The sequence below is a fragment of the Melopsittacus undulatus genome, chromosome 5 (genome assembly GCF_012275295.1).
Source record: "Melopsittacus undulatus isolate bMelUnd1 chromosome 5, bMelUnd1.mat.Z, whole genome shotgun sequence".
NCBI lineage: Eukaryota > Metazoa > Chordata > Aves > Psittaciformes > Psittaculidae > Melopsittacus > Melopsittacus undulatus.
Window position 1 is genome coordinate 46583588 of NC_047531.1, and position 20500 is coordinate 46604087.

The 20500-nt window shown below is 47.6% G+C and overlaps 1 protein-coding gene across 1 annotated transcript; it reads left to right on the forward strand.

The window, feature by feature from the left end:
- The first annotated feature begins 8586 nt into the window (after positions 1-8586).
- On the forward strand, positions 8587-20350 carry IL2RB (interleukin 2 receptor subunit beta). The gene is made up of 10 exons (XM_005150378.2): positions 8587-8648; positions 9718-9815; positions 10385-10511; positions 11506-11611; positions 12512-12620; positions 13529-13677; positions 14075-14246; positions 16404-16500; positions 18140-18224; positions 19523-20350. Exons 2-10 carry the CDS (start codon positions 9734-9736, stop codon positions 20348-20350), a joined length of 1755 nt encoding a protein of 584 aa, XP_005150435.1. The 5' UTR covers positions 8587-8648; positions 9718-9733.
- The last annotated feature ends 150 nt before the right edge of the window (positions 20351-20500 follow it).

The following is a 20500-nucleotide window of genomic DNA, read 5'->3' on the forward strand; positions in this document are numbered from 1 at the left end:
CATCTTCCAGGCCAAGGACCCATAGAATTACGATTCCACACACAGTCCAAAGCGCCTCCCAAGCCCTTGCTTTGCCCCAGCTTCTGGTTCTCTCCATGTGGTACGCTGGTGGCATTGTTTGGCTCTTCAGAAGGCTTACACAGGTTTTTACAGTTGCGCCGTGTTTCAGGCTTGGTCCCATGAGGGTTTGAAGTGGTTTTTTTTGTGTTTCTGAATTCCTTTTGTTCAAAATATGCCAGAATCTGAAGCACCCCCTGACCCTGAGACAAACTTGCTTCTCCTCCTTTATCCCCAGCCCCGCCAGCTGTGGAGGTAGAACAGCTATGCCATCATTGCAATGGCTAGACCAGGCAGGAACAGTGGTGCCTTGGCTCAGCCCCTTGCTCTGGAAGGTGACAACCTGAGCTCTGGGGAAAGGGATAGAAGATTAATGCATTGCCTTCTTTTTGCTACAGGGCTGTTCTGAGCTTGTTTTTCCACTCCTCCCTTTTACATTCCTGTGCCAGCCCTCCACTGCAATGCACAAAGAGGGAGAACTCTCAGTTCAAAGTGCAGGGGAAGCAGTGGGAGGGTCAGGTGAGGACTGAGGAGGGCGAGAGGAAAAGGTCAGTGACGCAAGCCCGAAGCGCTGGCTCTCAGCTCAGCCGTGCTGCTGTTCGTCCGGGTGTGCTATTTCTACCCTGCAACCATTTGCACATCTGGGACCACAACTCCTTCCACTGCCCACGCTCTTCCTCCCCCTGCACAGGGGCTGAGGCAGGGGAGGGATCCTGCACCAGGCTGCCAGCATCACTTCCAAGACCAAAGGGGATAAAAAGGAACCCCAAGCAATCCCTTTCAGCAGCCGCTGGACAGTGAGCATCTCTGATGAAGGAACCTGCTGCCTGCGAAATGGGTGTGGAGAGCAGGAAGAAAGGGGGGATCCTTTCTGGGGAAATGTACTGACACCCTCATCCTTAAAACATGACAGCAATAGTTTAAGTTTACCCTTAGAATTAAGGTCCCTCCTGGGGAGACCATGGCTGAGGGAAGGGACCCCGGTACCTGCGGACATCTGTTGTCCTTGGGAAGGTTCCAGGGTAAGCATTTGAATGGAGCCAAGTGCTTGACCCCCTCCGCGTTACCCCACTGCGTACGTGCGTACGTGCGTGTTTGTGCTCATGGATGTGTGCACAGGTGCAGGCAGAGGCCATGCCCCTTCCACCACAGCCTGCTCCCAGCTGTGGGGCACAACACCTTGCCCAAGATAGCCATCCTAGCCCCATGCTGGCTGCGAGGGAAGCAATTGTGCTTTTGAGCTGCAAGGAGAGGGAGGATGAAATGATGAACTGCTTCAATGCGCTGTGCCTTTTCCTGCTTCCTATGTGGGAGGTACTGGAGCAACAGGAAATGGCGATATTCTAAAGGGCATGCATGCCACTGTCAGGAACTGAAGAGGAGGAATATGACACCCTGGTTTTGTCTTTCTCTCAAGGAATCAAATCCTATTTCCCCTGAAATCTCTTCATCCCATGTTCCAAATACAGGCACAGGTGATGAGATGTGGTGAGATGTGGTTTGGGCTTTGTGTTACAGAAACAAAACTGGAATGTATCACATGTAAAGGCCTCTGTGTCACATCTCTCAATGTGCACCTTTAGGGTCCTCAGAGACCGTAAGTGGGGAAAATAGTAATTTCCACACTGCTTGTTTTTTCTCCCAGGGGTGGTCTTTCAGCGTTCATCAGGATCTGGACTGCCACTAACAAACACTCTTTCCTATTCCAGCCCTGCAGCCAGAAAACAGGCTTTAAATTCCATGCAGGCATACACAAAAGCCTCCTCAGGCTGTAGAGCCACTGTGCTATGGGCAGTTCACCTCAGAGAAAGGAAAAGTGCTCAGAGGAACAAGCCCACAGCTGAAACACTGAGGGATGAGGAGCCCTTTGTGCTGACCTGTTTCACAAGGCAGTACATCTCTTGGGGGAGTGAAGTGTCCTCAAGCCCTTGGGTCAGGTTGTAGACCTGGACTTCACTGTTCCCTTCCATTCCTTCCATACAGGCACACTGGTTGTGGCCATTCCTTATCATATGTTCTGCCTCCCAAGGTGGTGAAGAGAGAATAAAGGGATCCTATGGAGCAATATTAGAAGGGTAAATGGGAAGCCTGGACCTGAGAAACCACAGAGGAGGGGAAAGAATGGCTTTCCTGACTGAGCCTGAGCACCAAGCTGTGGGGAGACAGCTACCTCTAAACAAGTAATTTCTGTTCAGACATTTTAATGACATGAAAGGTAATAACTGCCATAGCCAGAAATCAGTGACCCCAGAAGAGCTTAAGGAAGAGCAGGGGGCTGGCCCTTGGATAAGCATGACATCATTTTAGAGCAAAAGCAACCACCTAATTAACTCCCTTTCTAGGCGCTACTCAGGCACAGAGATGAAAACGGAGAAGGAGCAAGGAGAGCTCTGAGCAGAATGGGGGTGGTTGTTGTAATGATTTTTTCCTCTAGAGAAGGAAGGGAAATGTGATTAAATTGGGAGCAAGCCTCACTAATCAAAGCACTGGAGGGTTTATTCTCAAGAATCTCCTTGCAGTATCATGTCTTGCCTTCAAGCAGTTTTCAATGTACAATAAATCTCTGAATTCTTCTCAGTTTATTAGGTCTGAAGCCATCATTGCTTCATATTAGGCTTGTCAAGCACATAAGCCCCTCTAACTTTAAATAGAGAGAGATAGAACATATTGGCAGGCTGTGAGACAGAGCAGGGCTGTATCTTTCCAACACCGCCCAGGTAACAAGGTAATGATTTCCCTCAAGGACGAGAGCAGTCACTGGTGCTGAACAGCAAATTGGCCAGCATTCAGCTCATTATCTTTCTCAGGCACAGATTTGGCATAAGGCTGATCTCTGAATCAATGCTGCCCTCCTGTAGATCATATATCTTGCACAGGCACTCCATCTTCAATACAGGTCCATGATCTGTAGATGCTCTGGCCATGCATCTTCAGCATTCATCCCCAGGGAACCCTCAGGTACTTGCACAGGCATGGATTAATACTGGAAGTCAATAATATCCTCACAGACACCTATATGTGATGAAGGATCTGGTGCCTGGTCTGTGAATCTCAGTTCATGAAAAAGATGGGAAGATGTCCTTTACGCCCCTTTCTCTGTGTGGAAATTGAGACACAGAGAGGATATGAGAGCTGTACAAAGATGTTGACACTCCCATGGGTACACCACCTTCCTTCCAGTTCACACTGGTGAGTTTCCCATCGCAGGTGCACCATACTAAGACCATCTGCATTCACAGATGCCACATTAGATTCAGCTGACAGAGATCACTTGCGATACTGCTGTGGCTCAAATGCCTGCTGTTTGTCCCATACTATGTCCACAGGATCAGAAAATGGCATAGGTACTGGTATTCTTTCATATTGCTGAGCCCAAGGGCACTGAGAAACAGAGAGTGCCAGGCCCAGGGTCTTCAATAACCCTTCTGTGACAGCCCAGGTCTTCCAGGAGTGTGTGTATGCAGGGACTCCATGTCTGAGCAGCCCTTCTGGCACCACAAGCACCCATTAGGGGGGCAGGCATCCACACAGAGTACCTTTCTTAAAACTTTAATCTGCTGCATGGGCTCCAGCCCTTCTGACCAAAGCCCTGGCACTGTCTAGTTCAGCCTAAACATAATGAGGGGCCAGGGCTCAGGTTCTGAGCCGAGGCGTCTCGTGATTGTCCCATGCTCATGCTCATAATTTCATAGCTGCATGTTCACAGCCAGACAGGCTAAGAGTGAAACTGCTCGAAAGCAGCATGCTTTCCCTCCCACCCTTGTTTCCCCACTTCTCTGGTCCTGTGACCATCACTTTCAGAGAGTGAAAGTGAACACCTCCTCCATCCCCTCCCACCTGTGGCCCCAGACCTGCTGTGGGTGATGGTGCCTGTGAATGCCTCAGCTTCCTACCCCTTCTATCCATGCTCTTCTGCAGCCTGCAAGGATAGGAAATCCCTACTTCTGAATATTTTGTGTATTCATGCATATATTTGATGTTTCCTGCTTTTATCAGGCAGATCTATCAGGACACTTTCTGTGGGACACAAGTTGGAAGGGAAGGAACAGGATTATCATCTGGTGTGTAGGTGGGCCTAACACTTGCTGCCCAGCATGGTTATTCCATTGTGGCACCTGATATGAGAACTTAAACTCCATTGCTTAAATGCCTCTTCACTTTAACATGGCAATGAAGATTCACCCAATGGCTATATTTAGCCTGAAGCAGCAATATTCCTAGGGATGATCAAACAGGAGGAAAAAAATCCTCTTTAACATGGGCCCAAGGTTGTCATTTTGATACAAGTCAAAGCCTCTTTTAGACTTGTAATGTGAACAAATTCAGTAAAAAGCTCACTGATACACCAACCAGTGGTTCCCCACAGGGCCATTTTTATAGTTATTTTTCAGAGTAGAACCACAGTTTAAGGGGAAAATAAGGGCAGATGTAGACTGATGTAGTTTTCAGAAGCTCGCGTGTATGAATGGCAGGAAATTAAATGTAAAGGTTATAGTTTAAACAACATTATTTGGAAAGTACCAAGCCTACAGAACGTCTAGAGGCCTTCACAATGTATCCTGTCAGGAAGCGAGCTTTGGTGGCCATTTGGGCGTCTCTGTCCTCATCCCCTCACCTTCTGCTTGCTCTGCATCCTTCCCACTGCTCCACTCCAGAGCACCGTGGGGTCAGGACACTGAGATGGATCTACTGAGCCTCCCATTACACTGAACTCACCCCTGCTGAGCTGGATGGTTTGTAAACCACAGGCAAGGCATCCCAGTTAGCCTGGGACTCCAATCCCAGCTGAGAGCCAGCAAAGGGAAGGGATGTGCCTAACCTGATGAGAGCTGCTGAATTGAGCAAGCATGGTGTAGTTCGACATCACACAATGCTTCACACTGCTTTGCTCTCTTTATTCTCCCATTCAACTCTGCCATTCTGCAGAGACTCTCATTAGACACGCAACTAGAGATTGAGAAGCTTCAGCAGTGCTGAATGAAAGCAAAATGAAGGAGAAAAATGAGCCTGTGAATAAAAACCTGTCCCAGCCTTGAGGATCTTTAAAACTTACACTGCCCCTGAAACACCATTCTGGCCCAAACAACACCTTTAACCAAACCTCCAACAGCACACTTTTACCGGCCTGCTTTAACACCAAACAACAATGCCGACTAGTGAGTTCACCTATCTCAGTCACCATTATGAGGACAGGAAGGTAATCGCAAGAACACCTCGCATGTGTTTCTGACAATGTGGTTTTGTTTGGCTTCTTACATTACAAATGGCACCATTCCTATCAGTATTGGTGTAAAGAAGATAAGAAAGTGCTAAATTCTCAGCAGCACAACATCCCCGGCAATCAAATCTGAAAACTATGCTTATAGCAAGTGTGTCTGCATCACATGGAGTCTGGACACAGCCATGGTATCACGCCTGGGTAGGAAACCCTTTCCTAATTATGCCACACAGTTGTTGCTTTAGAACATTTTAAATTGTGTTTCCAATGGAAACCAGACATGCTGAGCCTGTCTGTGCCTACACACATCAGTGTTTGTCTGCCTGTTAGCTGATCCAACAGAGCATTCCCCTTCATTTCACGGTTTTGGAAAAGTCAATCAATTCCAGTCACACCTGACAAAGGCAGATCCCTTACTACTGTTAAGCAAAGGTGGAAGGAGAGCTGGCTCTAGATTAGGAGTCTCAGTGGGAAAATCTTCAAGTGACATCAATTCTTCCTAGGTACCAGAAAATCTGCATGAGTACCTAGTGTAGAGACCCAGATCTAGAAAAAAAACAGTCTCCAGGGAATTGGCTGCCCTTCAGCTTTCATGAGACCCCACCTGGAGTACTGTGTACAGTTCTGGTGTCCTCAACATAAGAAGAACGTGGAGCTGTGAGAACAAGTCCAGAGGAAGATGATCAGGGACTGGAGCACCTCCTGTATGAAGATAGGCTGAGAAAGTTGGGGCTGTTCAGCCTGGAGATGAGAAGGCTGCATGGAGACCTCATAGCAGCCTTCCAGTATCTCAAGGGGGCCTATAAGGATGCTGGTGAGGGACTATTCATTAGAGACTGTAGTGATAGGACAAGGGGTAACTGGTTAAAACCTAAACAGGTGAAGTTGAGATTGGATATAAGGAAGAAGTTATTTACTGTGAGAGTGGTGAGGCACTGGAATGGGTTGCCCAGGGAAGTATTGAATGATCCACCCCTGGCAGTGTTCAAGGCTGACGGAGCCTTGGGTGATATGGTTTAGTGTGAGGTGTCCCTGCCCATAGGAGGGCATTGGAACTAGACGATCTTAAGGTCTTTCCAACCCAAATCGTTCTGTGATTCTATGATTCTCAGATGAACAATAAAAAATTGTCTCTTTGTGCTCTTGTTTTCCCAAAGTGATCTGTAGTTTAAAGGAAACTGCTGATTTCTCAGTCTGAAGGACAAATGGGAAAAATGATGGTTAACGTGAATACTCATTCCATTGCAGCCACAAAGTTGGTGATACCAAGAGGATTTCATTGCTTCAGCTGAGGACTTCTGCACCAAAGCAAGCTGTGTTCATTTTAAGAGTTCCTGAGAAAGCTGGTCTGTGCCCTGATAATACATGCCATTACAGCTCCATCCTGGTGGGAACCTCCAGGCTTCAAGCAACACAGAGATTACCACTGAGAGCATCAGCCCATCCTCTCTGCTGCACCTCTTCAACAACTGCTGGCTGATCAGATTCCCTAGTTGCTCACAATGGCCATAACAGGAGTCTTCAGATGATAAGCAAGAGCATCCAAGTGGCACCTTTCAGACTCCTGATCCATGTCATGCATGGTAAGGAAAGAGGTGTTGCACTCCTGACTGCTGGTTAAGTGAGCGTTCAATGTTGGATTAACTGCAGTGCTCTCCCAGAAGTGGCCATGAAGATCCACTATTGCATCCTTCAAACCACTGTTTTGCTCCAACACTGTTTCTTTTTGCAGTCTAATATCTTCCGAGATCCAGTCTCTGGGCTGGTTGCCTGTGACTAAAGACTCATCCACCTCCCACACCCCTTTTCCACTACCTGAAACCAAGATTCCTTTGTTGTTAAAGGAGTTCCCATCCTCCATGTTTATAGAGTCTTTAAAAAGGACCTGCCTGTAGACCTGAGATTAGCCTTTTACAACTTTTGGTCAGCAAAACCTGCTTGCTGGACCTCAGCTCAGGCCTTGAACTGCTCTAGGAGAGAAAGGTGAGGAGTGTGGTTACCATGGTGTATATAAATGGAGATTCTCATCATCTGGCCCCACATCAGCGGCCATCTTCGTGCAGCCCAGACCAGACAGGAAACACAATGTGCTGCACTTCAGAGAACTGTATTTGTGTATGGAAAAAGAAAGGTGTGCAGGAACACATATACATGCACATGCCTATCTGTGAAATGGACAACTATCGGGCTGTGGATTTGCATCTGTGCATCTGTCTTGGCATGGGATGTGATGGCAAAGTCTTCACCCAGGGTAAGATGTCTGTCTGTGGTGAAAGAGTCTTCTAAAACTAACTTGCAGGGCCCATTAGAGGTTATCTGTCTGTGAAGGTGAGGGTGCATTAAGCTTTGGAAGAAGCTGGATGTATTTTGTGCGTCCCTGTCTGGCCTGTTGAGTGGACAAGCTATGCCAAACAGGCACTGAAGCTACTGCAGGGTGGTGCTGCCTGCCTGGACTAGCTGCAAGGCTCAGGTCGGAGGCGGTGATTCCTCATTCTGTGGAGTGAGTGGGGTGTTCCGCTGGGTAGGGAGGCCACAGGATGGGTGTCCCTGTGGTGTCACACCATCTGCAAGCGTGAAGGCTGTGCCTTAAGTTTGTTCACACTCAGCACTGCCGTCGTTCCGCTCCTGCTCAGACCCAGGATGGATCGTCTGAAACTGGGGCACTGACATGGAGCCTGGTTTCATTCTAGTGTTGATTAGGTCAGTGTCTTGAGTTATTCTTCGTAAAGTTGTCCATGGTATTTCTATGACAGACAAACTGCTATCCTCCATTTCAAAGTGATCTGTGCACCTGTGCGGACCATGAGAGTGATATGAGCAATCTGCTTGGGCGTATGGAAAAGGAAGCTGTGGGACTCTTGCCAGTGTCCCAAGAGAATAGGTCCTCCTCTCTCTCTCCCTGGCTCCCCAGCAATAGTTGCAGACTGGTCCCAGTATATCTGAGCACTGCAAACTAACACCTGATCCCTCCACCCTTGTTTCTGCACCTATTGCTTTACCAGCAGGAAGTAGGACGTGGTTTGGGGCTTTTTATTCTCGGCCTCACTAGCCTTTTCGATACTCTGGGGCCTCGTCTCAGTCTGACAAGGCAAGCGAGTGGCAGCTTCCTGTGCAAAGGTGAGAGGGAGAAGACAAATAGAGACTGTGCCTGTACAAGAGGAGCGTACATGCAGAACTGCCAACTCTTGTGCCAGCAGCACTGGCTGACACCTGGACATGCACTGAGCTAGGATATCTGCCTCCATCCCTCTCTTTTCTCCTATCCCTGTTCCACTCACTGATGTCCAGCACCTGCATCCACCCAACTCTGACCCTGCGACCTGATCCCCGGGGACTTCCTTCATCAGGACCTCTTGGTGCCTACAACTGGAAGGTAAAGGGGGTGATGCCAGCTCTCTCCCACATGGGGGGGGCTGATTTGAAAAGCATCTTGGAAGGAGTTTCAGTCTGACAAACTGAATGTCACTGTTGGGGAGGGATGAGCATGTATTTATCTCTCTGTCTCGCCACAGTCCTTTCAAATCATACTCTGCATCTTCACAACCACACCGCCTGCTTTCTTTCACTCTCTTTCTCTCCCCTTTGTGTCTTAATGCATTGTCGTCATGTTTTTCTTCCTCTGAACCTAATCTTTAATCATGAGCAGAATCAATATTATGCCTCATGCCAGCCCTTTATAAATCCTCTCTTCCCACCCCCCTGGTAGTCCCAGTAGGGTCCAGCAGGACTATGTCTTATTTAGCTCAGCTCTGCCTGGGCTCCAAGTTTGGTGAGAGGTAAGCACAGCAGAAAAGCACAGCTCCTTCCAAGGCAGTGCAGGGTCTGCTTCGCAAGGATGGTTCTTGGTTTGTACATGACTGTGTAATGTTTTGTGGTATACTAAAGCCTTGACTTTCCAGAACCCGGTCAACTCTTCCTTCTCCCAGATTTCCCACCCTGTCAGAAACAAACTATTCAAAATCTACCTCCTAAGCCATGAGCTGTGTAACTAACTTTTGTCAGTACCAGAGTCCCCACTTACTCAGCAAGCACCTAGTTATTTCAGCCCTGGTAGGCTTACCAAAGAAAAGATCCTCTTCAAAGCACAAGCCATGTGCAACCAAGGCAGCACTCTCTACCTGAGTCAGCAAGCAGCCTGAAACAGCACATGCAGACTGCTGTGCACACACACACGCATTTTCAGGAGGCATTACTCCTGCAAACAGCCTATCTGTGCTGCACTGCAAATTGTTTCAGTGCTGAGCAAAGCACCCAAGGCAGGAAAACAATGAGGTGGTGAGGGGGGAGCACGGACTCCGGAATGGGAGAGGTATGAGTTCCTGATCCTGGAATATTGCCACTGGCTTTGAGCCCTACCTGAGGACAGTGGATACCTTCTGTGGGATGACATCTTCCTAATTTGCACTGCTGAGACATGTTGGGTAGCATCTTCTCTCTTTCAGTGTGTCACCAGTACAGATGAAGCCCTCTTTGCTGCTTCTGTGTCACCTCTGGCTATTCAGCCTCACACCTCTCTCTGGGGCATCAGACTCAGCACAAGGTAAGAAGTGATTCTCTTCACCTATGCCAGCTATACAAGCAGGGTGGGGAGTCAGACAGAGGAGTGTTTGTGCCAGTGTGTTGTTGTGCAAAGTTCATGTTCTAACATACAACCAGAGGAGTCTATAACAGCTACAGATCTCTTATAAGCACATCAGCCTCCAAGGACAAGAGATAATGGGTTCAAATTTAAACAGGGGAAGCTCAGGTTAGATATAAGAAGCTCTTTACTGTGAGGGTGATGAGGCACTGGAACAGGTTGCCAAAGAAGTGGTAAATGCTCCATGCCTGGCAGTGTTCAAGGCCAGGTTGGACAGAGCCTTGGGTGACATGGAATAGTGTGAGGTGTCCTTGCCCATGGCAGGGGGATGGAACTGGATGATCTTGAGGTCCTTTCCAACCAAACCATTCTGTGATTCTATGACACAGAGGAGTGGCTCTGCCTTTCTTACTTGGAGACAGTTATCCAGCAGAGGAGTCAGTCTGTAGTTTGGGACAGGGCAGGATTGTCTGGTGTGATGGTTAATGCTAATTCAGCCACGTTACTGTCCATATCTTCTCTGCTGACAGGCACCTCCAGCCTCACTTGTTGGTATGATTCACGGGCAGCCCTCTTCTGCGACTGGACCCCAGGCAAGGACCTGGCTGAAGCACCATGCCAGCTGGAGATTTTATCCAGGTTACCCTTCTGTGACAGGTGGGTGACTGGAGAGGGTGAAGAAAGCCAATGTTTTGAATAGGAAGTGTCCTAGGAAGTTTAGCTCTTAACAACAGGCCAGGCGTAGTGGAGTCACAGAGCCAAGTGGCTTTGTCTCGAACTCCATCTCTAACCTCGCATGGGCTGAGATGTGGGCCACTGCTCAGTGTTTGTCATCTAACAGTCCTACACTGTCTAGCACAGCCCACCTTCCAGTTCCATAGCTGTGCCTGTGCTTCATTTCCCAAAAAATCCCTTTTCCTTGGTAGCCACTCCCTGGACTGAAAGGAATTTTTGGTGGAAAAGGAGGATAGGGCAGCTGGAACTAAAGTTATACAAAGTCCCATTGCCAGGATGAGCTGGGATGTTGCACCTTGAGTAACAATAAATGAAGTAAAATAACTTTCCCCTTATCTGCCCTGGCCCCTTTGTCTCTCTCAGTTCATGGTGTTTTCCTCTCCCACATGTCTCCCAGTAGAGGGGTAGGTGTGTGACCAGCACTGCAGTGGGAGCTGGCTAAGTCTGTGTGCTCTCCAAGTATGACACCTCCAGCCAAGAGACTCACCAGCCTACCCCAGGGCTTCCCTGGTTGCCTGTTGTAAGGAAAGGCTCAGTGTGATTCTGGCAGTGGGTAGGTTGCTCATGACAGCCATAGAGACACCTTCAATGGGGTGAGATGGGTGAATGTATTCTGAGGCCTGGTGCATGCACCTTAGAAATCCACATTTGTGTTGCTCCATGGATGTGAATCACAGAGACTGGGGCTGGAATTTGGACCTAATTTGGAACTGTGTTATTGCTTGACCAGCAGGGCTCTAGGACACCACCTCTCACCATCATCAGCAAGTCCAGGCTTGATCTGGCCTTACAGCTGGAGCAGGCAGCTCAGTCTGATACCCCCTCAGCTGTAACTCCACAGATACTTTCCCAACCTGTCACCCCCTGTGCCATGCAAAACAGCTTCCAGCTCACTGGAGTTCTGCTTAAATCCCAGGTTCTCTCTCTTATCTGAAAACATCAAGGAGCACTGTGAATTACTCAAGGCAGAACACACAACAGGACTGAGGAGATGCATCAAGACCTTCAGCAAAAACAATAATGTGTGTAATTCATTTGGGATGTCCTGGATAATGACAAAGTGGACTTTCACATGAGTTTTGGGTGTATAAACAGTGTGACGTCCAGGAGCAGTATAAAAAGCCCAAACCTTACTGCAGTTCTGGAATTGGATTTGGTGTTGTATGCTAATATACATCGCCTCTGCGGGTTCCCTTGCAGGAGAAATTGGCTTCATTGTGAGCTGGGCCATGCTGGACAGACCACATTCAGTGTCCCATGTCCCGGCTACTTGGGCTTGTTCCTAATCCCTTCTTCTGAGGAGGGATGGACATCACCACCAGCTCTGGAGTCACCTCTTGACCTCATTTCCTTGAAGAGGTTAATACCATTTCCCAGATAATTAATTGTGATAAACTCACAACCAGGTCTAATGACAGACAAGCTTTCTTACATTTGCACATCAAGTGCAAAGACAAATTGAATGGTTGGTAAACAGCTCCAAAACCTTTTCATTTTAATCAAGCTGATTTCCTATTGCTATTTTATTACAATTTATTTATTGCTTATTTTATTACATTCCGTATGTGGGCCCTTAGTATTGCTGCATTTCAAGAGTAATATTTAATATTAATGTCATCTCAGTATTACCAATGAAGAAAATGTTTTAGTAAGAGTATTTTTTCTCAATAAATGTCACTCATAGAATGTAACTCCTTTCCTCCTTAGTCAGCACATACAGCAATCCTTGCAAACAGGCATGTTTTTGTGCCCTTCTAACCAATGAACAACAAAATCCAACTACATGAAATCAACTACAGCCACAGATATCACCCATATTTGTTGTCAAGTGTTCCTAAACCTCTTATGTATAGGCAATGCTTAAAAATATGGGTGCTTATTGATGAGACATCAGTGTAACTAATGGTAAATTTTCTTTGCAGGCTCAGTGCTTCACCACTGCAGACAGTCTTACCATGTCAGTCCATTGCCAGGTTGGAGAGAATAGGTCTATACCTGCGCGAGTAGAAGATTTCAGTCCCCTTGCAAATAGTGAGTACCCATCTGTCTTGCAGTCTCTGAAACTTCTGTATTAAATGATAGCTAATTTCTCTTCCCATCCACCCTATGCAGCACCATAGCTGATTTTAGACCAGTGTCTTTTCCTCATCCCCTGCTACAACTAACACAGATGAACCATGTCAGCCCCTGCCACTTGCACCTCTAACATGCAGCACCATGCCAGCCACTTCCTTCCCTGTATCTGGGGCAGTGTTAAATAAGAATGCATTGTGCTAGGACTTCTGGCTTCAATGTCAGCTCAGCTGACCTCCTGAAAAAGGCATAATGTAGGAAAAAAGCAAAGTCTTGCATCTCTTCCCCTGCCCCTCCTACCACATGTGTGCTTCCACCCTCTTTTAAGCCAGCTTTGGCATGCATCAGTCTTTGCTGAAAGGGTTTAACTCACTAATCCAGCAGAAAAACATCTGCTTGGGTCATTTTTTGTTGGACGTGTGAGTTTATCTCTCTCAGGGAGACATCCAATAGAGCTGCTGCAAGGTAAGGCATAAGAAAGCATGGAGAGATTCAGGGGCTGGGAAGGATCAGCCTGGACAGTCTCTGTAACTCCGTGCCCTGTGGCTGTAGGTCTGTCCATACAGTTGCCTTATGGATCACACTCAGAAGACAGGATGCACGGCCATGAGGGATTGACTGCACTGACATCAGGGGCCACTCTCACAGGCTCACAGGAGGAGCTGCCTTTAATGTAGCCCAGAGAGGGCCTTTTACTGTCAGTGACAGTGGGGAAGAAGAGGAAAGAGAGGGAGAGAGCTCCCAGACTCTCTCCCATCGCTGGCTGCAGCCTTCGAGCACAACCAAGACACCAGCCCTGCTGCAGTGAAGTCCTGTTATGGACAGACAGTGTGGAGGTATCAGCCCTGTTCCTTTTCTCTTTCCAGTAAAGCTGAGGCCTCCAAGCAATCTTCAGCTGGTTCACGAAACTGAAAATACCTACAACTTAACATGGAGTCTGAATATCTCCTCTCACTATTTGGATGGGGAGCGGGAATACCAAGTGCGGTACCGAAACACGAGTGAGTCCTGGCAGGTGAGTACAGAGAAGGGTACTGGGACCTGTCACCATACAAAGGACCTGCTCCTGTACCACCCCTCAGGATGAAACCAGCTTTGGTGAAGCTGGAGAGCAGATGACACCCCCCATTCTTTTATCTGTGTCACCTGCTGCCAGTGTTTGTTGATGACATGGAGGCAGATGGGAATCCTGTTTTACTTAGTGCTGTCACAAAGAAATCCAGACAGCTCCAGGACAGAGTGAAAGGGGTGAAAAAAAGCAAAGTGAGGAAGAATTTTCCTCCAGGTTGAACAAGCAGCGCTTGAGGTGTAGGGATCTGAGACAGGTCCTCTGTGAGGGCCTTGGAAGGGATGGTTATGTGAGGCTGTAAGCCAGGATTGTTGATGATGCTCTAATTTTACCCTGCTCCCAGGAGGCCAGGAACTTCACCATTATGCAGGACCAGATGTGGGTGGTGTTTGAGAGCCTTTCACCCAACATGAAATACGAGGCAGCTGTCCGTGCAAGGCCAAGTGCCTCAAGTATCTGCAAAGGCGTGTGGAGCGACTGGAGCGAGACGATACTGTGGAGGACACATGCTGACCGTAAGGATCAGAGTCAGGCAGTCTGACATGGAGGGAAAACAGGGACTCAGGGAAAACAAGGTAGAAGCACCAAAACAGTCTGAGAAGCTGAAGGAAGATGGGTAGGGAGGATGCTGTTGACAGCTTGAAAGGTTGGAAACCATCTGTCTCTCCTAATCTGTTAGGTCAGGCTGGCTCAACAGAGCTTAAGGACAAAGACTTCCTCTCCCCAGCAGAGCCCCTCTGATTTCCAGAAGCCAGGGAATATCCACAAGATGTAAAACAAGGACTGCTTCCCCAAAAGCAATAAGGCCAGATGTTTGACCTGCAGAAGCAGTGGCCAGGACTGGCAATTTCCCAGGTATTAATGTGAACTAGTGACATAAATCCACCTTTCTAAAATGGCCCATTTCGTTGGAGCCATTGATTGATGAGATGAAGTAAAACAGAATGATCAGCTCCTGAAACAAAGGACACTGGAATTGGGAAGCAAAGTCACGCAGAGAGTGGAAGAGACTTACACACATAAAATCATAGAAAGAGTTGGAAAGGACCTTAAGTTCCAACCCCCCTGCCATGGGCAGGGACACCTCAGCCTAGACCATGTCACCCTTGGCTCTGTCCAACCTGGCCTTGAAAACTGCCAGAGACAGAGCATTTATCACTGCTTTGGGCAACCCATTCCAGTGCCTCACCACCCTCACAGTAAAGAACTTCTTCCTTATATCTAACCTGAACTTCCCCTGTTTAAGTTTAAACCTGTTACCCCTTGTCCTGTCACTACCGTCCCTGATAAAGAGTCCCTCTCTGGCATCCTTGTAAGTTCCCTTCAGATACTGGAAGGCTGCTATGAGGTCTCCACACAGATTCTCTTCTCCAGGCTGAACAGGTCTGTTGAGACTTACATCAGTCATTGCTGTGAACCTCATCATTGAGGATACCTCCAGCTTGAAAGACAGTGCCCTGAACAAATCCCTTCAGTGAGTGATTTGCTGTGGTCTCTGTCATTTCTTTCCCAAAAGATAAGCAGATGGAGGTTATTCCTTCTCATGTTACCCCCACTCTGCCCCTGCTCAGCCCCTCCTTGTTGTGTCGCCTGGTGCTGGTATAAACAGAGGAGTTATGTTTAGAAAGGGCACTGTGTTGCTGTGGTGATCAAATTTTGACAGTGTGATGTCAGTGAATAGGATACAGCCGCAAACAGTTGTCATAGCAACCAAGACCCAAAGATAACCAGGGTACCAGAGGCAGAGGAGACAAAGTGATCTGAGTAGTGACTCAAGGACAGGCAAAGAATGTCCTAAAAATGTCTCCTCCTTCTTTTACTCTTCTCTGCTTCCTCACAACTACTCCAGAGATACTCTGCATGCCCAGACCAAGGGCTATGAGGGATGGAGGGAGATGAGGGGGCAGGCAGAGGAGGTAGGCACCAGAATATCAAGACCAAGAAAAGGTGCACTATGAAGATGTGTGTGAAAGAGACAGATTAAGAAAAGTTTGAGATGACACCAGGCAAGCCTGAGGAGTGCTGGCAGCACTGGCAATGTGGGAACTCAGTCTCTTTCTCCTAACCTAAGTGCTAAAATATGATGGAAAGCTGTAACCTAAAGCTTTCCTACAGCCCTCCAAAGAAAGAAGGCAGTCCTTTGACCCCTAACCTTCTCCATCCTTGGCCCTCCTGCCTTCTCAAACCCCATGACTCTGTCTCCCCCATTGACTCATAACACCATTTCAAGTCTCCAGTCCCACTTCAGCTGATTTTAGGACTTGTTGTCTTCCTTTGTAAAGAGACAGACATGTTGATGGGCATTTCAGCTAGTAGACTGTGGCATCTTATCTGTGGCAATCCCCAGCTGTGGTGTTGTTATAAACAGAGAGTTCAAGCTGTTTAGCACAAATTACCTACTAAGTAGACTCTGAAACCCATAGCAGCTCAAAGGCATTCTATATAACACAGCAGAAAATAGTTCAATTTATCTGACCTGTATATTATATATATTATAAAATTATAATAAAGGCCCTGTATATTATAATTATACATAATTTTGTACTATTATATAAAATCATGATAAAGGCTCGCTTTGATCACCTTGAACAGCCATGGAAGGGCTGCAGCTCCTACCTCCAGCATCCTGGCTAAATTTTTACAGCAAATCCCTTTTCTCTCTCATCTTGCAGAAAAATCCCAGCTGGTGCTGCCAATACTAATAGTGAGTACTTGCATCTTTGTGGCCATTGGAACTGCTTTCCTTATTAACTTACGGACCCTGAAATGGTAAATGATAGTTGTTTTCCTCTCTGTTCCTCTCCTGTGTTTTGTGTGTCTTCTCAAAACCCAGCCTATTTTTCACCTGGTGTGATTCAGGATAGAGCGATGTAAAAATAGGGTTTATAGACCAACCCTTTGAGGTTGACATTTGTCTGGGGAGATATATCACCACCCAAGATGATGTGGTTTTACCACCATCATTGCACTGTGCCACGCTCCTGTGACCTTGTGCCATGCCCTCGCTGAATTAAAAACAGCCGCCTTAGAACTTCTGTTGCACAAGGATTACAGTGAGAAGTACAATTCTGCCTCTTCCTTGTCTGTGCAGTCCTGAAGTATCTCATCACATGCTAGTAAACATCTGCCTGACACTTTAAAGATCTCTTTGCCAGCGTTTCTCCCCAGACATTGCTTTTGTTCAGAACTGAAAGTGTCTCACAAGGTTACCCCATGCAATAACACAGAGAATGATGGTGAGGTTAGAAAAGACCATAGGTTTTCTCATCCTAAGGCAGGGGCAAAGAAGCAGGGTGCTGATGTTCATGACAGGGAGCAGGGAGAAATATTCTCAGGGATGAGGTAGCCAAGCCTGGATGACTTCCCTGTAAGGATAAGAGGAGAAGCATTCGGAAGGAAGATGGATACTGAGAATGTCATTGGTCATTGTGTTTAACTTTAAGTCATAACACAAAAGTGAGGAAGTGTTAGCTATATGGCACAGAGAGAGATGAAAAAACCTCCTTTCTTCACAAAGTATAATTAACCGTGGGGAATTGGATGGAGGATAATGCTGAGGTAAGATACAAGGGAAGGATTAGACATGCATGAATAAAAATAGCATCTGCAGTGATGTAAAGTATTTTATATGCAAGAACTAGCGAATTCTGATGCTTCAGAGAGTACACTGATTGCCTCCAGAGGTCAAGAGGGTTTTTCCTCAAAACATCCCACAGCAAAGCTTCAGAAAAGAGCTGACAAGATCAGCCAACCTCTCTGAGAGGCCAAGAAACAAATTAGATCACTTCATGATACCTCAGGGTGACAATGGGCTGGTTCCAGTACAGCAGAGGCATCTGGACTGTTGCAAGACATACTCAGATGGTTTTCATGGCCAGTGTGTCCTAGCAATACCATGTAGCATCCTGCTAACAGGGCAGAGAGTTGTGGCCACAGCTTTGCCAGTGATGGTCCTGCTCAGGCCACCTAGTGCTCAGAGTCACTGTGGTGTCAGCAAAGCAGAGAGGGGGCAACTCACAGTAGCTGAAGCTTGGAAGCAGGGGAGACCTGCCCAGCTTGTCACCAGGACAGGGGCTTAAGGGGGCGGGTGGAGAAGTTAAGGTGACCAGCCAAGGCAGGGAAGAAACCAGTGAACTGTTGGTTGTGCTTCCCCAGGGAAAAGGCTAAGGGCAATGTATTTTCCAATACCAGATTTAACTACCCCATCTCTATACCTCTCATCCCTCAGCTACTACTTTTCAGTCCACTCAAGAGCAAAGACAGCCCTCAGCCTTGCTCTTATTTTACCTGTTCTCCACACCAGAGTAACACCCATGAGCTGCAATACTTTCTCCTACCCCTATCACAGTGCCAGATTGGTCAGGATCAGGGCCCACTTCAATCCTTCTTCCCATTTTCTTTTCTCAAGGTTTAAGAAGATCCTGAAGATTCACATCCCAGACCCTGAGAAGTTCTTCCCCCCACTTGTTTCAGTTCACGGAGGTGACATTCAGGTATGGCACTGGGGATGGAGCCATGTGGATACGAGTGAGCAATGAGGGAAGAGGGTCCAGATAAACACGCCTAAGGGCAAACAGGCAGTTTGGAGACCTACATATGCACACCCAGCACATGTGCCTGTAGCACCAGCTGCCGAGTGCCTTCCAAAACCTGACACTCGGCTGAGGCATCTCTAATTAAAGAACTGAGAAATGGCAAATCACACAAACCTTAGCATGCTGCTCCCTTAACAGGGAGCCCGAGAGAAAACGAGGGGCTTGCAGCAGGGAGCTTGGCCTCTCAGGTCCCCTTCAACACCACTTCAGTCCCTCCCTGACTGCTCTAGGCTGCCTAGATCCTCCTCAGATTTCCTGCTGTGATCTCCTCCTGGCTCTGAGCCTTTCCTCTGCCCCTAACATGAATGGCCATCACTCTGGGTGATGCTCTGCTGTTTTCTGCATGCTTGTTGTCTCTTTTCCTTCCTTCTCCACCTCCACTTTCTCCCTTCTCCTGGTCTCACTGTGAGCACAGGCAGCTGCAAGTAGACAATTACCATTCTGTGCAGCACTAAAGGGAGTGTCAGATGCAAGGCGTGGGAGGTGATCCCAAGGGGCATCTCTCTTTAAGAAGGATGGAAAAAAACTGCAGAAGGTCCAGAGGACAGCAAAGCTTTGGAAAAGCCTAAGTGCAAAAAGGCTTAGAAAGCTTGAACTACAGGGGAAGAGTGCAGAGTAGGGGACTGGGGGTTGTGCAGTGGGCACTGAAGACACTTTCTCAGTGCAGAAAGGACTAGGAAAAGTGGCTTTACTGGCCATAAAGGTAATGAAGTTGGATGTAACCAAAACCAGTTAATTTTTAAAGATACCGATGCACTCATAATGAGTATGGAAATCTAGGCACAGGGGGCCTGGAAGAGTATTTGAGACAAGAAATCTGCATAGTGCCATGCAGATGTATCAGAAACTGGTTCAGCACCTAGGAACAGATTGCATGACAAGCATCTCAGTACTGCTTTTCATGTTTCCACCTTCATCTTACAGCCTTGTGGGTTTTTTTTCTTCCTTTAATTTTATCCTCCATCTTCCATTCACCCTCCAGAAATCTCAAAACATAGGCTTGCAAGATCCACTTTTGATTTCAAAGTGACAGAAAGACATCATTTCTCTGTAAATCCTGCAGATAAGATATCATGAATGCGAATTTCCCTCCCCACCCCCAGCAACGCTTGCTTAGACAAAGAAAAGGTCACTTGATGGCTGTGGGCACTCAGGAGAAGCACTGAGTGTTAAACTTTGTGTTTCTTTCCCATCAGAAATGGCTCTCCTCCCCATTCTCCACATCTTCCTACTGTGTGAACAGCACAACCCCAGAGATCTCCATGCTTGAGGTGATGCAGAAGAATGACCAGGAATCACAGCTTCTACTTTCCAAGGGCACCCTAACTCCTGAACCACCCTTAGAAACCAGTGGCCACTCTGTATCCAGCTGCTTCACTGACCAAGGCTACTTCTTCTTCCCCCTTTCCAACTCCTTTGAAATTGAGCCCTGCCAGGTATATTTCACCTATGAGCCTTTCACCCAGGAGAGCACTGGCAGTGGGAATGGTGAGCCTTACCATGCTTTACCCTCCCCAGGCCTCTGCACACTGGCAGAGGACATGTCAGTGTTGTACCACAACTTCTTGCACTGTATCAAGGCGACCCAGGGCTTACAGAGCAGCTCCCCCATGGAAAAGATGGAAGGAGAATCCCAGCAGGCCATGGTTATTTCTGGGGTTCTCCAGTCAAGTAAAGGCACCTCACCAACACCAGTTCTGAAACAGAATGAGAAGGTGATGGACAAAGCAGCTTTACAGCCTCCGGAGGCCCCATGCCAGCTGGACACTGACTTTCCTGACCCACCAGACCTGGATAACAGCAATACTGTTCATGTAATAGCGGAGAATGGGGAGGCAGACCCTCCAACTGACCCTTGTACACCAGCAGTACATGATATCTCTTCTTCCTCTCAGCCTTCATCTCTAAGGCAAAGCCAGAATGAGGACTCATGCAGAACAGCCTGCTCCAGCCAGGTCCCAAACACTGGTGCCTACCTTTCCCTGAGGGACCTCCAGTCCCAGTACAGCTATTCCTCTGTCTAGGATCTGCCTGGAGGAAACCCACAGGTGGGAAAGGCCTTCTCTGCAGGGAAGGCTGAAATGACAGTTTTTCTATTCAGGGCAAGAATGTGGCTTCAGCATCAGACCCATTGGGACTGTTCTTTAATGAGACTGGAGAGCACAGTTACTCTA

Excerpts from the sequence above, each read along its gene's own strand:
- IL2RB (XM_005150378.2), top strand. The coding sequence starts at position 9,734 with ATGAAGCCCTCTTTGCTGCTTCTGTGTCACCTCTGGCTATTCAGCCTC. Across the intron at positions 11,612-12,511 it reads CCTTCAGCAAAAACAATAAT|GCTCAGTGCTTCACCACTGC; the intron begins GTGTGTAATTCA and ends TTTTCTTTGCAG. Across the intron at positions 12,621-13,528 it reads TTTCAGTCCCCTTGCAAATA|TAAAGCTGAGGCCTCCAAGC; the intron begins GTGAGTACCCAT and ends TTCTCTTTCCAG.